This window comes from Brienomyrus brachyistius, chromosome 13 (assembly GCF_023856365.1).
Source record: "Brienomyrus brachyistius isolate T26 chromosome 13, BBRACH_0.4, whole genome shotgun sequence".
NCBI lineage: Eukaryota > Metazoa > Chordata > Actinopteri > Osteoglossiformes > Mormyridae > Brienomyrus > Brienomyrus brachyistius.
Window position 1 is genome coordinate 16,766,930 of NC_064545.1, and position 16,417 is coordinate 16,783,346.

Here is a 16,417-nt window from a genome sequence, read left to right on the forward strand (position 1 = left end):
GCACTGCATGCAAATAGTAGCAGCCAACCAGCTTAACTGCATGACTTTGCAGTGCAGGAGGAAACATGAGGACATAGTAAGAAAATTCAAACTCAGCCATGGTGTAAAGAGCCAGGGCTCCAACAGAGAACCAGGTGAAAAGCGTGGGACAGAACTGTGCAGCATGTTCTTCAGTTTTGTTGCCGTCTTCCTCTCTGCAACTGCTTCCAGCTGATCCAGGGTCAGTCCAGTGATGGGGCTGGTTTGCCATCTGGGTTTGTTCAGGCATTTGGTATCAGCTGAACCTACAGATGACAGTATACAGAAGAACTCTGGTCACTGTTGGCTAGAAAGACATCTTCAGCAGCTCTGCTCTTCAAGTGGAGTCCAAGGTTACCTGTTTCACTGTACCACTATTGAATATTTCATAACCTTGCTTCAAGTTTCTGCCAGGATTCCATGTGTGGGGGGGGGGTTGGGGCAAGTTAGGACAGGACGGGACATGAGACACGGCGGTCGGCACGGAAGTGACGTAGAAGGCAGGCGGCCATCTTTCCGCGGGAGCAACTTTAACTGAGCACTCCGCTGGGGCAAGAGTCTGTGGGGCTGCGGCGTTTGTGCGCAGATATTTTTTGTGTCCTCTCAGTCAAGTATGTCGGAGGAAATCGAGGAGACCAAGACATCGGAAGAGGCAACCGGCGCGGAGCAGCGGGTAATGATACGTGTAGGCGCGGCGGCTGTGAGAGCTTTCTAACCGGAGCGGGACGCCTGTCTTTCTGGGCGAACTTGTGCTGTATTATGCTACAATATGAAGCATTAAAGCGGCCAGCTGGCACTGGCTCATGTATTAACGATCATGTATGATCGATCGGAGTCGGACATGTGTCATGGTGAAGTATTAGTTTGGTACTCGTTCGATTTGGCGTATCATTCGTGTTAACGTGGAGAATTATCGCATAAGTCATCCGCCTTTTGATTACGTGTAACCAGTCTGCAGGTGCATTGCATGCCTGAGTAATCCCCGGTTTAGCTAGATTAACGGAACTGTTAGCATACATAGCGCCAAATTGCGTCTGGTGACGTAGGAAAATATCCGCCGGCGGAGGTGCTGCATTGGAAATGCAGATGGGCGCGTGCAGTTTCTCACAGGGAAACCGCCTGATCTGGGTGGCCTTTAGCCCCTGGGATTTGGAGACGTTACATTGGAAATGCAGATGGCTGCATGCCGCTTCTCACAAGGAAACCGCCTGATCGGGGTGGCCTTTAGCCCCTGGGATTTGGAGACGTTACATTGGAAATGCAGATGGCTGCATGCCGCTTCTCACAAGGAAACCGCCTGATCGGGGTGGCCTTTAGCCCCTGGGATTTGGAGACGTTACATTGGTAATGCAGATGGCCACTTCTCACAGGGAAACGCTTGTAATTAGGGTTCCAATTCCCCCGGCATTGAGAAATGTTACTGCTTATTAATTCTGATATACAGCACCCAAGCATGGCCGACATCACCCATCTGCATAACATTTTATCCCCGGATTGTACCCCAGGCCTTGATTATGGGGACCACTGCGTGTTAACGCTAGTTTAGTGAAACCGATGTTACTGAATACCTGGCATAATGTACGAGAATCACTTGTGCTAGGCGTCGGTTTGGTTCTGGTCTGAGGTCTGGTCCCCTACCGCTGGGCAGGGCATAGACGCATGTCAGTCCCAGCTCATTTCCAGGGTTCTAACTGCACGTGTTTTCTCACTGGAGTTTGATAGTGTTTTATTACTGTTTAATGGACTGTAACAAGCAAAATGGCATCTGATAGGACTTTTGGTGGCGTGCTGTTCTGTCTACATGAGTGAATCTGAAGTGCTGTAGGTGTGTTGGGGGAAATGTACCTCTGGGTTGTATGAAATGCAGCGGCCAAGGTTTTGTGGCCTTCTGTCCTTTTCTCTTGTTTCCCGATTTTGAAATTTCTCATCAGAACCCACTGGTTGTTCAAAAGTGTGACTGTATTCGCTATGTGTACCCTAACTGATTAGTCAGGTTTCAGAGTGAACAATGCTTTAGCATTTTATTTGGTGAATAGACTGTTGGGAGAACAAGCCTTTTGTCAGTCTTTGGGGGGTAGTTTGGTATACTGAGTTATTTTGGGAACACCCCCACTCGATTTGGTGAGTTTTATCACCAAGATTTCAAAATATTGTAATAGCATTGCTTTTTGAAAATGCTGTCAACCCACCATATGACGATATGAAAACTGGAGGCTGCTCGGGCTAAGCCAGTCTTAATCTTTTCAGATTCTGTGTGGGGGGGCATCAGTCTTTGTAATTCTGTTATTGAGTTCTTTGGAAGCTTTTGGTGATATCAGGAGGCAGAACCTTGGCAGCTGTGAAGAGCTGAATTACCTGAATGCATCCCGGGCTCTGCTGGTAATGGTGATGTCCCCTTAATCGGTTTGCGCACAAAAGTACATATTTAATTGCAGAGGGGTAAGAGATGGGGGGATTTCTAAAGCCAATTGAGGCAGCTCCAAGCCTGTGGCGTGAAGCCTTCTTCTCCTGTCTGTCTGCAGGAGATGGAGGACAAGGTGATCAGTCCAGAGAAGGCAGAGGAGGCCAAGCTGAAGAAGCGGTATCCCAACCTGGGAGCTAAGCCGGGAGGCTCAGATCTCCTGAGGAAGCGACTCCAGAAGGGGGTGAGTGTCACCTGGGTCCTACCTCTTAATCTGATGGCTGTAACTCCCATGCCGTCGGCTGGTCCTCACAGTGTTGTTAACAACATCCATCTTAGCTGGAGGTCTTTACTATTGGATTGTCTAGTCACAGCATAGTATCTCTCTATCTCACTGCCATGTTGTCTCTTCTCCACAGCAAAAATACTTTGACTCGGGTGATTACAACATGGCCAAGGCCAAAGTAAAGAACAAGCAGCTGCCCGCGGCCGCAGCTGAGAAGACTGAGATAACGGGGGACCATATACCCACTCCCCAGGACCTGCCCCAGAGGAAGCCGTCCCTGGTGGCCAGCAAGCTGGCTGTCTGATGCACAGCCTGGCGGAGCTGCTTTCCTCCGCCCTCTGCGCTCTAACCACGCTGCCCTGCACCTCCATGCTCTCTCATGTTGGTCTCCTTCCTGATTTCCCCTCCCGTCCCTAATTTCCTAACCATAACCTTCCAGAAGACTTGGATTGGTACTGAGTGGCTGAGGAATCCCAGGCAGGACTCTTCTAGTAGCTTAAAATGTACTGTGGTGTAAGTGACTGCAAGTGTGTGTATACAGCTGGAGATAACGTTTTAGAAGGTTTTACATTTTACTGTATCATTCCTTGTCTCTTTTTTTTTTCCCCTTAAATTATGGAGTTATGTGCTTGAACAGTTTGCTGTAACTCTGTGTAACATCCCAGATTTCATCCTAAAGGCACTTTTTTTTAATATGTATAATGTACACTTAAAGAACAGACCAAAAGAATTGCTTGCTTGGGGTTAAAATGAGTGTATGGGAGGCTGGATTGAGAGATGCTCTTTGTCCACCTCTGTCAGATTGTAAAATGGCCTTAAACTCTCATTCAGCTGTCTTGGTCATGCGCTTCCCTGGACAATGTTTGTCTACCACTGAGATCGTCCCTGAGAAACAAGTCAAGCGTGTGCTAAAAACTGACCCGAGACCAGGCCTGCTGAGGTTTTGTTTAACTCACTACATGAAAGTATGCACGTGCATTTGACTGTACTGTCACTTTGGTGCCATTTTGTTTTGTAAATAAAATAGTTTTGCATAAATGTTGTTTCTTGACATTATCTGCACCCAGGGCCTTTATTATCCTGTTAACCACAAGCTTCGACCTTTTGTTTCCAACAGTTCAGATGATGGATCTGTGTTCTTTAAAACGGAAAGCTCACACTTCCCAAATAATATTGGAAGGAATGTTTTACTTAATTCAGAGAGGAGACAATATCATCTGTGTTCCAGCTTTTTATCCTGAGCAGGGTTTTGGAAGGACCTCTCAGTAGTGATGGGCAAAATGCTGCTCCATGAACCATGTGCTGTATTTTTTGACCCCACTAGGTGGTGTTCTATATTTAAAAAAAAAAAGCACAAAGCATGCCCAAAGCAAACTAAGAATCATCTAATAGGGTCAAAAAGTCCCAGGTTTCTCTTGTAAAAGAGGTTTTAATCTCAAAGTGACTTCCTGGTAAAATAAAGGTAGCTAAGTAGGCAAATAAAGCAAATGGTGCATTGAGCATCATTTTGGCCATCAATACCTGTTACCTTGACAACTGAACAAGGTTAAATTGGAAATAATGGTGGAATACATCAAATGACATATCTTAGGTCTAAATTTGAAACATACAAGGTTAAGCACAATGGAGTAATCATTGGTTAAATAGTATAATGATCACTTATTGCATTACCGAAAACACGCTTTAAAATTAGCAAATGCATAAACCAGAGTAGCGTTAATTTGTGTAGTTAATTCAGTAGACCGTTCAATTAAACCTGAAACGCTGGTAAATTAAATGATGGGTAGATCATGAAGGCCAGCATTTCATTGAATCAGTTCTTATTTGTGGAAAATATATTTGGATTTTGATAACCATAGATCACATGTGTCAAACTCAAGGCCCATGGGCGACATCCGGCCCGGCGTATAATTATACCTGGCCCGCAAGATCATTTTATATATGTCTTTTTTTAATGGTCCGGCGATATGAAGAGCCGATAACACACAAACTACAAATCCCATAATGCTGCGCAATAGCTGCCTTACCGAACGATAGGATACCCGCGTCAATTACGTCAGATCAATCAAGCGTCAGTTGATGTACACAACCCTAATTTCAAATAAGTGCTAATGTGGCCGAGAGAGAATCTTCACAACACAGAACTTTACCCCAAACATAAATGAACTTGTTGTCAAGAAAAGATGCCAAGCATCCAGCTCTGACAAAGTGCAAAGAAAATGGAATGATTTAATTTGTAATTATTTTACCTTTCACTTAAAAGCACAATTCTTATTTATATTTTCAGGTTTTCTTTTGCAGCAAGTTCATATTTTGAATTTGTATAATTTTGACAGGAGATATTTTTATGGAGAGCAAAATATTTTAAATTATTTATAATATTGTATCCTGTCTATTTCGATTCATATTTATGTTCAAAAAACGTTTAATTTTAGTCTGTTCAATAAATGTTTATCCTGTTTGACACGTGACGTAAAGTATGCTGTGAGTTTTGCCCCCCTTTGCGAATGAGTTTGACACCCCTTCCGTAAAAGCGGTCAAACAAGCGCTCGCTACCTCGCGTCCAGAATAATGAAAGCTTCACTCCACTAGGGGGAGGTATTTACCCGTTTAATAGGGCAATATAAGCGCGCTCGGGTCCGCTGTATCCCCTTATCCATCATACCCAGAATGCACAGAGACTCGAACACAGATGCATTTTCATGCATGTGGAAATAGCGGCGGGTTCCGTTTCAAAGTGTCATTTTAGGTACGAAGACAACGAAATAAAAACTCAGATGAATGAAGTGCCCGCTTGATGCTCTGCTAGCGAAGATTGGATGAAGTCTTAAGCTTGGCGGTCATGGCAGCGTTTGAATTGTATACTAAGGTAACACCTACATATATGCAGTTTTATATAAGTTATATTTGGAGCATGAGATGACGATTGCAGCTCATAGTGTTGCATGATGTCTTGGTATTTGTTAACTCTTCGGTGCCACCTGGATATGCACGGACATTCATTTACGTAGTTAAAATGTTTCACTCATTTGTAATTTTTGCGAAACTAGAGGAAACATTTATATTGGTTTGGGTTGGACGAGGGGACAGCGCTGCATCTGTGATCTTTTTGCCCGGATCCTGTAACCGGAGAGGGAGCGTTTATATCGCCGGCTGGTTTCGTGCGGCTGCTGCGGGATAGTTTCTTACCTAAAGGCTGGGTGCTGGATTTGGGTCACGGCCGAGACCTCATGATGATCGTGGTGCCGAGGCGCGCTACGTTTCACCCTAACCTGCTTCTCTATAGTGCTTTTATGTGTCTCTGTGAGTGTTGCTGAGATGATGGATCATTCGCCCTTTCCGAGTTAACAGTGATTCGTATGAATGTTTGAACTGGGGAAAAAATGGTCTCAAACTTCTTTTTGTAAAGAGCGGTGTTCCATGGCCATCGCACCTGTGATTATGATGTTTAGAAACGCTGGCGCGATTGCCAGGCGGGATGTGTGGGATTAATGCAAAATTAATGATTTGATGCAAAGTTGGCCGCTGTGCCAAATATAGACATGTAAAAGGGGGCACGCTGATGCCTAGCATACGCTTGTTTATTAATGCGTTATTTTGTAGATTTGCACGTAAACGCGGTTTCTCAGAGTATTCAATTTAACTCAACCGCAATGCAAATGATCTATTCAGCAACTCCATTCAGGACGAGGAAGGTGGCTTCGTATGTCCGGCTTCGTATGTTAACGACTTCGTCTGATGTTTAATTTATAGGTTACAGTCCGTGTGTGTGTGTGTTTTTTTTTTTGTTTGTTTTTTTTTTATTAAATCTTAGTAGGTTACTGTGAGCAACCAGCATGAACCTCTCAGGTGTCCTGCTCCTTAATGAGAAGCTAATGTGTGATGGAGAAGCAGGGCAGCCTAAAATCACGCTGGACCGCCATGGCCGAGCTGGAGTCAAGCGGTATGTTTTTGCCCTGGACTTATCAGTTCCTGGTGTGTACAGTCCTCAGTTGAGTGCTTAAGGACTTGGATTGACTGAACTAAATTATTATACTAATGGACCCAATTTAACCTTCCCTCTCAGCACAGAGGTTGTTAGCAGTTTAAAGAGATCTAAAAAAAAAAAAAACGCACAGGGCTGGTCCACGTGGACTGGGGCTGGGACTTGCTTGCGGAGAGGTGATGCAGACATATTCCTGAATGCATTATTAGGGGCACAAGGCATTCCTGTAGAACTTGTGTTGGCGTGTTTGACGTGATAAGATGCCAAAAGTCACCTGTCAGGTTGCTGCTCCGACCAAGTTGTTCCATTTCCACAGTCAGGAGAAAGCATACAGCCCTGGTATAGATCTGTTCCCCAAGGTACAAACAACAAACGTACCTCCAATGGCATAGAAAATTCTGTACCTTGAAGCTGCATTTATCTACAGCTAAGGGTGCAATTGGTAGACCCCTGAGGGTCCAGCCCCAGTGACAAGTAATTGTTCCCTGAACGGTACAAATGTATCCTTTTTTCTGACAGTGTAGTGAGTGTTATGGTCTTTAAAGCCTATCTGTGCTAGCCCTCAGCTACTGCCATCAAAGGGATCATGCTAGGAGGGATGCTGAAATCACAGCGCACATACTGAATTCCTTTATTAGACTGTGGATTATACGCGACAAGCCAGCTTCGCACTGACTCATCCTGCATCGCCGCTCCAGGCTGCCTCCCACGACGGCAGCGAGCCGCTCCGCTGCTCGCCCTGACCCTGCCTTGTAGGCGGGGAGGCACTTAGCAACAATAAGCACCCCGATCCTGAACATCAAATGCAGGCCCAGCAGCTACAGAGGCCTGCCTAGCTCCGATGTAAGAGCACGATGGATGCACTGCTCAGGAAATGCACCTCAGCATTTTGGTGTAAGTAGGGAAAATGCAGGTTTGAAGAGTGAACCACAAACAACCAGCCATATGCGCCTTGAGGGGTGCTGCTGGTGTGTAGAATGATGTTCTCTTTCCGGCAAGGGGTTTTACAGTGAGTTAACAGGCATTTGACTGAACTGTCCTGGCAGGTCGAGGAGCATATAGAAAGCTGTATGGCTTTGGGTGGGATGGACAATTGAGTAAAATATTTTACAAATGACTCTCTACTAGATTCTTTTAAATAGTTCAGGTAATGGTGACAATGGATCTGTTTGAAAAGTCTTATTTTTACAGTCGTTTACCTCACAGATAAGTACATATTGCATTCTGAAGACTGACATCTTTGACTATGACAGTTTCATAATTGTCTACTTTATGAAGAGGATTGGAGCAGAGTTCTCCATTCTGCATCCGGTCCGTTTCAGCTCATCTTACCCACAATGCCCTGAGAAGTTTCCTGGTGACCCAGAGTCCCATTGGCTGTTCCATGCTGTACCTGGGCCCATCTAAAGCACGGAAAAAGACGGGCGAGACAAGGCTGCATAGTGAGAGAATCAGCTTCAGATTTCTCTCATTTTTCAAAGCTTTGACGGTCCAGTTTTAAGATTTACACAGCTGAGGTGAATATGGGGAGAACAGATTTAATTCCCCGTGAAGTGAAACATAAACAAAACCGGAGGCGTGGAGAGAGAAACCGCTGCAGATCTGGAGTTGAGAGTCAAGCGGCGCTCAGTGGTAGTAAGTTCATAATCTGCAGATCACCCTTCACCATGCTGTGAGTAATTTTCACCTAATACTAGTGCCAAAGTCCTTCACCTCCATTTGTCCTTTTAAGAATGTTATTGGCCTGACCTCTCATCTTTGTTTTAATTGGGACATTTATACTTATTTACGCCAACTCTGCAATGTGAGAAGTGCACAGCGTGAGTCATATCTGGTATAATTCAATGTCCATTTCACCCGTGCTTTGTTTTGTAATAGCAAACTTTTTTCCTCCTGTATAACTTTTTATAATCATGTTAGAGTTGCTGTAGAGTCAGATATAATGCATTTTCATCCACCGTGTTTCAATTAAGGTCTGCCAGAGAGTAACTGGTGAATGAAATTTGAAAGCTTTATGATTATTACTGCAGGTTATTACGGTTGTCTGACATAGATTATGAAATTGTGTGATGTTTTATAAGGACCTTCTGTCTGCGTTTCACAGGAAGCTGCTTTCTGGCTGTCAGACCAGCCAGCCTGCCCCTGACCCCTAGGTGTCTAGGTGTGTGTGATATACGTGTTGGGAATTGACCCCAGGTTGCTAGCTTGTGGAGTGCGCCCGGAGCTGATGGTGGGTTCTTGTGAAGGGATTACCTCCTCACTTCTCTCCTCTCCAGTGTCATGTGATTCCTCCACTGCCGGGGTGCTCTGTGTCCCGGTGTATGTTTGGCTCTCTGTAACTCCCTCTGGCTTCTTTTGAGGATTCTGCTTTGGCACAGTTCCTCCTAGACTCTCTGGCTTCTATGCCGTGCTGTAAATCTGTCAGAAGGAGGAGATGGGACATTTCTCTGGGCATTCTGCTTCATCATCCAGGCTCCTAGCAACTGAGACGGGAAGCGACGCAAGAAAAGATGCAGAGATGCAGATTTAGCACGTGCAGCTTCACACCTAGTCTTTGACACTTTCAGTGTTGTTCTCATGGACGGTGCTCTCATGTGTTCATGGCGACCGTCATCCGAGGATGAGGCAAGGCCAGCTCTGTCAGGTTACTGGACTTGCTGTGTGCAGTGAGGATTATTTCAGCTTATTCATCGTACTGTAATTGTTTGGACAGAAGGACATTCTCAGGACGGTAACCATCATAAACACGTGGCCATTGAATGGTCATCCTCTTGTCAATGATGGGATGAGGTTAGAGCTGTGACTTGCTGACAGCCAATCGGTCGCATTGCCCCTCCAGGTCATGTGATTAATATAAGTGGTCTTGTCATATGAAGTAAGAAGGGATCTTTTGATGTAGCCAGACACTTAGGGATGGAGTCGCAAGGTTCAAAAAGAGTCAGAGAAGCAGATGGACTTCTGAGACAGAGTGGTGACCTCTCCATTGTGGTGCTCCTGGCTCAGTTAACCATGCAGACAATTTTCCTAGCGTGCCTCTGTTTTGTTGCCTGTAAGTTGTACTGCTAGTGGAACTTGACTCATTTAGGCTATATCTGTTGTCAACTGTCAAGTGACCCAGTGGGCTGTTGCCGTAGTAACGTGTTACAGGCAGGGTTGTGAGTTGGGTTATTGCCACATTAACTAGGGACTAGGCAGTGAGGTAAGTAGGGCTGTCACAATGGTAACCAGCAAGACAGAGTGCTGTAGGCATAGTTACTGCCAGGTATCTGTAATAACCAGCGTGTTAGGCTGTAACTAAGGTAACCAGTGACCACGTGTGCTGTGAACTGTACGGGGGTGTGCAATCTGGCCACTGAAGTCAGTCACCATGGTTACCTAGTACAATTTAACCCAACCCTAAAAAGTCTCCATCACTGTCCTGTCAAACAGTGCACCTTTGCACATGTGAAGTGTCCCGTAAAGAGTCTGCATGCATCCCAAGTTTGACTTAAGGAGAAATCCTATGATAGCATGTTCCTGAAATCCTTGAACAGGCCACCCTTCATCATGAGATCCTGACCTGCAGCTTCCTCTCACGCTGCCCGTATTCTGTTTGCCTCACTGTCATGTAGGTGCTAAAACATAGCTAGCTTAGCATTAGCCTCTTGCAAGAATATAGCCAAATAGCCGTGGAATGTGGAGACTGCCGTATGTAAAGCTCAGCTGTTGTACGGCGGGCTGTAGGCTGCACGGGGATCGTCTCACTACAGTAGGCTGGTTTGAACTCTGACCTTTTGATTGTTTGCATTTTGGCCCCTTTGCCTTACTTTTCGTAGCAGAGGGCTCTCTCTGACCTTTGTTCTCTTCTACAGTATGCCCGAGTGTGGATCCCCGACTCAGAAGGCGTGTGGAAGCCTGCAGAGCTGACCAGGGACTACAAGCAAGGGGACTCTGTGCTGCATCTGCTGTTGGAGGATGGAATGGTGACATGCGGGCGCTCGCACTCACCATAATCCTCTGTCCATTTCTGTAGGAAGAGGGTGCTATGGTTTATGCATGCAGAAATGTTCCGTAGGCCTCGCTCACCTACCCGATGCGTCATGTTTATGCTCCGCAGTTGAACCGTAGAGCAGCCCATCTTCACTCTGAATAATACTGCATGGCACTTTTCCAGGCTGCTCATACCAAACCGCTCTGTGCTTTTCAGCATGTCGAGCATCCCTCGGACCCCGAAGTGCCGAACCTACCCCCCCTTCGGAACCCTGACATTCTGGTGGGCGAGAATGACCTCACCGCTCTCAGTTACCTCCATGAGCCTGCCGTCCTTCACAACCTCAAAGTGCGCTTCATCGACTCCAAGCTCATCTACACTTACTGCGGTACGTGTGGCTTCTCTTTGCGTTGAGCTCACATCTCTGTGTGCTGAAGAGCAGCCGAGCTTTGGAGTTGGCACGATTCATTTGAGCTTTGCGACATTTTTGCAGGTATTGTCCTGGTGGCCATCAATCCCTACGAAAACCTCCCGATCTATGGAACGGACATCATCAATGCCTACAGTGGCCAAAATATGGGCGACATGGATCCCCACATCTTTGCCGTGGCAGAGGAAGCTTACAAGCAGATGGCCAGGTTGGCTGCATGTGCAGACCCTCTGACCCTCCGCGGTTTGAAACATGTCCTCTGTCTGTGTGCATCGCTATGAGCTGTCGGCCACATCAGACTATCTACATGGGGCTTCGTTCCTGGCATCGCAGGATTTGTAGGTTAAGATTTGTAGGTCATCACATTGTCAGCACAATGAGGCTGGCCTAAATAGGCACGGCCGTCAGTTTTTAAACGTTCCCTCCGGAGGAGAGGTGTGTCCTTGAGGATGGAGAGTGAGATGCGTTTTAAAGAGGCAGGGCAGACCATGTCCCTCCAGCTCAGAGCTCAAAGTCAATAGCATCTGCTGGTCTACAGTGCGGTCGAGACCTGGTTCAGATACCTGGCCAGAAGGTTGCAGGTTTGAATCCCCTTGTTTTGTACTTTTGGGATTACCACCTGACCTGAAGTTGACTTTCATTCCTGTCTCTGTTGGCTTAAAAAAATACAGTATTTTTATTTCTACTAAATTCTGGTCGCATTTCGGTGTTTTTCTGCTACATTTTTGCTTAATTCTTCACTCCGTTGAAAGAGCACTGTAAGGTTTATCAGTGAGTATGGTGTGTGTGAGAGAGAAAGTGATGTGCGTGTGATGTCACTTTGCTGATTTTCGTCTGTCTGGGAAAGCAACCCCCAAGGCCAGGTGTAATGTTTAATTACCCTCCAGGTGATTTTTATAGAAAGTTGTTTACATGGATAGCGATGCTGCCTTTTTTAACTTCTGCACAACCGTTCAGAAATGACCAGAATCTTTTTGCCAGACGTCCCTTTCGTTAAATCCTGCTCCCCCCCAACTGTTATGTGCATGCAGGAATTTAAGTGTTTTATTTGGTTCCACTGGTCATCCATACCACCTGCTTTTCAGGGATGAACGGAACCAGTCCATTATCGTCAGCGGGGAGTCCGGCGCTGGCAAGACCGTCTCTGCCAAGTACGCCATGCGCTACTTTGCCACGGTCAGCGGGTCCGCCAGCGAGGCCAACGTGGAGGAGAAGGTGCTGGCATCCAACCCCATCATGGAGGTAACGGGCTCCAGCTGGGTAATCTGCCACGAATAAGGCTCTGCTTATCAGCCAGATCATTTAATTTGTGCCACTAGGGAATCTGGCAGTGGACTGTTCCGCTCAAATTCAAAATGTTTTATAATAGTGAAATATGAAAATGGAACCTGGATTAGCTGTAGAGAAATGGATTGATGATGCACTTGGCAGCTGTGATACGTCTTTCTCGTGTAGTGCGGTCGCAAATTCTTCACTGTCTCGTGTTGTGGTGACAGTAAAGCTGGGGTCCTGGTAGTATGAGGCATTGTGGGAAGGGAGAGGCATGGGGGGGGGGGGAGGAAGATGGCTTCTCGGGGGACTGCCAGGCTGCTCCTGCTGATGTTGCGGTCCCTCCAGTGAGAGAGAGAGAGAGAGAGAGAGAGAGAGAGAGAGAGAGACTCTCATCTCCCTGGTCCCTTAGCACTGAACTAGGCCAGCAGATGACTTTGAGCCTAAAAAAAATGTATGAATAATTTCCCAGCACAGTAAACTGCACAGGAACAGCCTGCGAGTGGGGCCTGGTGTGCTTGGTGACCCAAAAGAGCACATACTGCATTCAGTTATTCATTATAGCCACATGATACTGCGCTTAATAGGTGCCTAAATGAAATGCTGTTATCACCTTAATCTGTTTGTGGTTCATAAATATGCAAAGGTATTTTTATACCTGTGTGTGTCTGTGTGTGTGTGTCCTTCCTGTCCAGGCCATTGGAAACGCCAAGACCACTAGGAATGACAACAGCAGTCGTTTTGGGAAGTACATCGAGATCGGATTTGACAAGAGGCACCGCATCATTGGAGCGAATATGAGAACCTATCTGCTGGAGAAATCGCGGGTGGTCTTCCAGGTGAGCGTGCCATATGTCCCCTTGCACTTTTGACTTTAATCTCCTTTAATATATGCATAACAAAGGTCTTCAGCTTCCGTTTTGTCTTCTATTAAGTTAAAAATATTGAATCGTTGTTACTGGTGTATTTCGATGACTGCGTGACTCTCATTGGCTGAGTCCGAATTCAGGGGCTGCATCCTTGGAAGACACGGTCTGCATGACCTTTGTCGGCTGCCTCCTTCGAAGGTCCGTACAGTGAATCTTGGGGTATGTTGGGCTGTGAAGGATCCAACAGGTGGATTCTCTTCAAACTCTTCAAAAGAAGACCCGATTCGGTCCTTGAATGCAGCCTTAGATGTAGCCCCTGAATTCGCACATAGCCCTGGGTATGATATTAATGCTCCATATAAGTGTACAGTCTGGTTCTTTGGCCTACTGACTGCATGTCATTTGGGTGGGAGTGTAGCATCATGCCTTCTTACTGTAAGGCTGACTGCAGCTTAACAGCTGACATTTTTGTGTTGTCAGTGAGGCAAACTATGTTTTCTCGTTGTAGCGACAGTAGCTATACAAAGCTAACTACCTGTCTGAATCCTTGTTCTTCCCAGGCAGAAGATGAAAGGAACTACCACATCTTCTACCAGCTTTGTGCCTCCTCCCACTTGCCGGAGTTTCAGGCCCTTAAATTAGGTACGGTGGGTTTCCCCCCTGCTGGGATTGGGACTGATCACGCGAGACCCTTCTTACAGTCGGGTCTGTCAGATCTTTTTAGCTTAGTTAGACGGTCGATCATAGATGCTGGATGAAAGGTCCGTAATCCTTAAGGAGCCAGACCGCCGATGATCAGTGTTCCTCCCCAGGCAGTGTGGAGGACTTCTTGTGTACCAACCAGGGTCGGAGCCCGATTATCGAGGGTGTGGACGACGCCAAGGAGATGTCCATGACCAGAAATGCTTTCACCTTGCTGGGTAATGGAAAACCACTTGTGGTCAGCTAATCAAGTCAGATGATGCAATTTTATACCGCTAGAAATTAAGACGCCAGTAGGTTTTTTTTTAGCAAGAACACACAAAACGTAAAAATGCTGCCCATAGCTTAACCGTAGAACAACTTCATTATACATACTTTTCAAATGTTGAACAAACAAACTGATAATATGCTTCACATTTATTTTTAACTTAACAGAAGCACCCGAGACACGGATCTCCTTTGTTGTTCTCTCTCCCGGTACCGGTTTTGCGTTGGTTAGGGGGTTAGCTGTACTATACCGTCTCCTCTGCTAAAACTCTGGGCAGACAGCCTGCCTGGGTCTTTACCCCATATAGCTGCAAAGGCTTTTTGTCATGGCCTAGCTATAGAGTGAGCTGTAACACTTACTAATAATAGCAGGCTTGGCCTGGTGCAGCATTTTGCAGGAAGCATAGCCTCTCTGGATCTTCCACTGTCAGATTCCCTTTTCTCCTCGTAAATGTTCTAAGAGACATCAGTGGTTCTCCATGGGTGGGTTTGTCACCAACGCCAATAAATCCCTGGAGCCTTAATGTTGGCTGATTTTTATCAGGTGGCTGGAAATAACCGCCTGCTTTATTTGCAATTTTATTACCTTTTAGGGATCAATGACTCGTATCAGATGGGAGTGTTTCGGGTGCTGGCTGCCATTCTCCATCTTGGCAACGTGGAAGTGAAGGACCGGGATGCTGATAGCTGTACTATCCAGGTGGGGGGGGGGGGGGGGGGCATTTGGACATTGTTGGTGTTAAATGGGTTGTCTGGTTACAGCATAGTGAAATGGCCCTTGGATCTGCCCAGTTACACAGATGTAGTGTATTCTGCTGGTGTGGAATATTCTAGAGGTTCATAATACTCTAGTGTTGTAAAATACTCTGGTGCTGCAGAATACTCTGGTTCTGTAAAATACTAGTGGTGATAGTCTCCGATGGTCCAGTCCGTGACGGACACTTAGTGCTTTGATTCCAGCCTAACAACGGTCACCTGATGGTCTTCTGCGAGCTCCTGGGTGTGGCGTATCAGGACATGACCCACTGGCTGTGCCACAAGAAGCTGAAGACCACCACGGAGACCTACCACAAGCCCCTGCCCAAGCTGCAGGCCGTGAACGCCCGGGACGCCCTCACCAAGCACATCTACGCCAAGCTCTTTGGCTGGATCGTGGATCGCGTCAACAGGGCCCTGCAGTCCTCTGTCAGGCAGCACTCCTTCATTGGGGTGCTGGACATCTATGGGTGTGTGCGCTGCATGCATGTGCACCGCTCGCTAACCAGCGGCTAAGTGACAGGCTTTACACCCATGCGTTAATTGCGACGTTATGCCTACCTTCGTAAACTTTATTCCCATCAAGCTCTGTCGTCAGAGTCTGGGTTCTTTGACTTTGTACCTCTCACTGATGACACATACTTTTCAAAAAATAATTCAGCTAAAGATCTACAAGCTTTTTTTTTTGTCTTGTGTCATCTCAGTCTCATTCATTTTTTTTTCCCAATGCAGGTTTGAAACCTTCGAGGTTAACAGCTTTGAACAGTTCTGTATAAACTATGCCAATGAGAAGCTGCAGCAGCAGTTTAACATGGTAAGTCGGCATCTCTGGATCCATTTCTTGCACTTTGCTGGCACCTTGGAGATGTAGATAAATAAGAGTCTCGGTTATCTGATCAAGTGCTTCTCAACCCGTTCCTCCGAGACCCACAGACGGTCCACGTTTTTGCTCCCTTTCAGCTCCCTGCTAATACAATGCGTGTTCCTTTTACAGTTAAAGGACTTGGTAATTATCATGCTGTGCATCCCAGTAACCAGTCAGGTCCACTTTGGATCCCTGTGCTGCTGTATAACTATCTATGGTCGTGTTATTCTTTTGTCAAATGCAGCATCATTCTGTCCAGCAGCATCAGTAGCAGGTTCATCTGGGTTATGTAGTGTCCTGTATGACAGCCTCAGCACTCTGGCTGGCTGAGGATTAACGTTGAGCTGCTTTTACCGAAGCTGCTCCTTGTGACTCCTGCAGCACGTCTTCAAACTGGAGCAGGAGGAGTACATGAAGGAGCAGATCCCCTGGACGCTCATTGACTTCTACGACAACCAGCCCTGCATCAACCTGATCGAGGCCAAGATGGGCATCCTGGACCTTCTCGATGAAGAGTGCAAGGTGGGGGGCAGGCTGACTTGTTTCAGGATTGCTTTGAGCACCCACCCCCCCGCCACACACAAACACACACACACACA

At 46.4% G+C, this 16,417-nt stretch overlaps 2 protein-coding genes across 4 annotated transcripts in view; both read left to right on the forward strand.

Annotated features, from left to right (window-relative positions):
• Nucleotides 1–495: 495 nt before the first annotated feature.
• LOC125706533 (cAMP-regulated phosphoprotein 19-A-like) lies at nt 496–3,743 on the forward strand. Its single transcript, XM_048973260.1, has 3 exons — nt 496–691; nt 2,541–2,663; nt 2,839–3,743. Exons 1-3 carry the CDS (start codon nt 632–634, stop codon nt 3,007–3,009), a joined length of 354 nt encoding a protein of 117 aa, XP_048829217.1. The 5' UTR covers nt 496–631; the 3' UTR covers nt 3,010–3,743.
• A 1,627-nt stretch (nt 3,744–5,370) lies between these two features.
• LOC125706595 (unconventional myosin-Va-like) overlaps nt 5,371–16,417 on the forward strand; it is a 30,021-nt gene continuing 18,974 nt past the window's right edge. For 2 of the 3 annotated variants that reach the window (XM_048973338.1, XM_048973339.1), the window contains exons 1-12: nt 5,371–5,574; nt 10,542–10,652; nt 10,877–11,048; nt 11,154–11,298; nt 12,176–12,350; nt 13,055–13,198; nt 13,789–13,870; nt 14,041–14,148; nt 14,791–14,897; nt 15,158–15,423; nt 15,686–15,767; nt 16,200–16,340. In XM_048973338.1, the coding sequence (XP_048829295.1) occupies nt 5,548–5,574; nt 10,542–10,652; nt 10,877–11,048; nt 11,154–11,298; nt 12,176–12,350; nt 13,055–13,198; nt 13,789–13,870; nt 14,041–14,148; nt 14,791–14,897; nt 15,158–15,423; nt 15,686–15,767; nt 16,200–16,340 (1,560 nt within the window). In that variant the 5' untranslated portion in view covers nt 5,371–5,547. The remainder of the gene's footprint in view (nt 5,575–10,541; nt 10,653–10,876; nt 11,049–11,153; nt 11,299–12,175; nt 12,351–13,054; nt 13,199–13,788; nt 13,871–14,040; nt 14,149–14,790; nt 14,898–15,157; nt 15,424–15,685; nt 15,768–16,199; nt 16,341–16,417) is intronic. The other variant, XM_048973340.1, reaches the window with a different exon arrangement.

Bases quoted from the DNA above. Each gene is read 5' to 3' on its own strand.
- LOC125706533 (XM_048973260.1), top strand. From the start codon at position 632: ATGTCGGAGGAAATCGAGGAGACCAAGACATCGGAAGAGGCAACCGGC. The intron at 692-2,540 runs GTAATGATACGT...GTCTGTCTGCAG, and splicing joins CAACCGGCGCGGAGCAGCGG to GAGATGGAGGACAAGGTGAT. The intron at 2,664-2,838 runs GTGAGTGTCACC...TCTTCTCCACAG, and splicing joins GGAAGCGACTCCAGAAGGGG to CAAAAATACTTTGACTCGGG.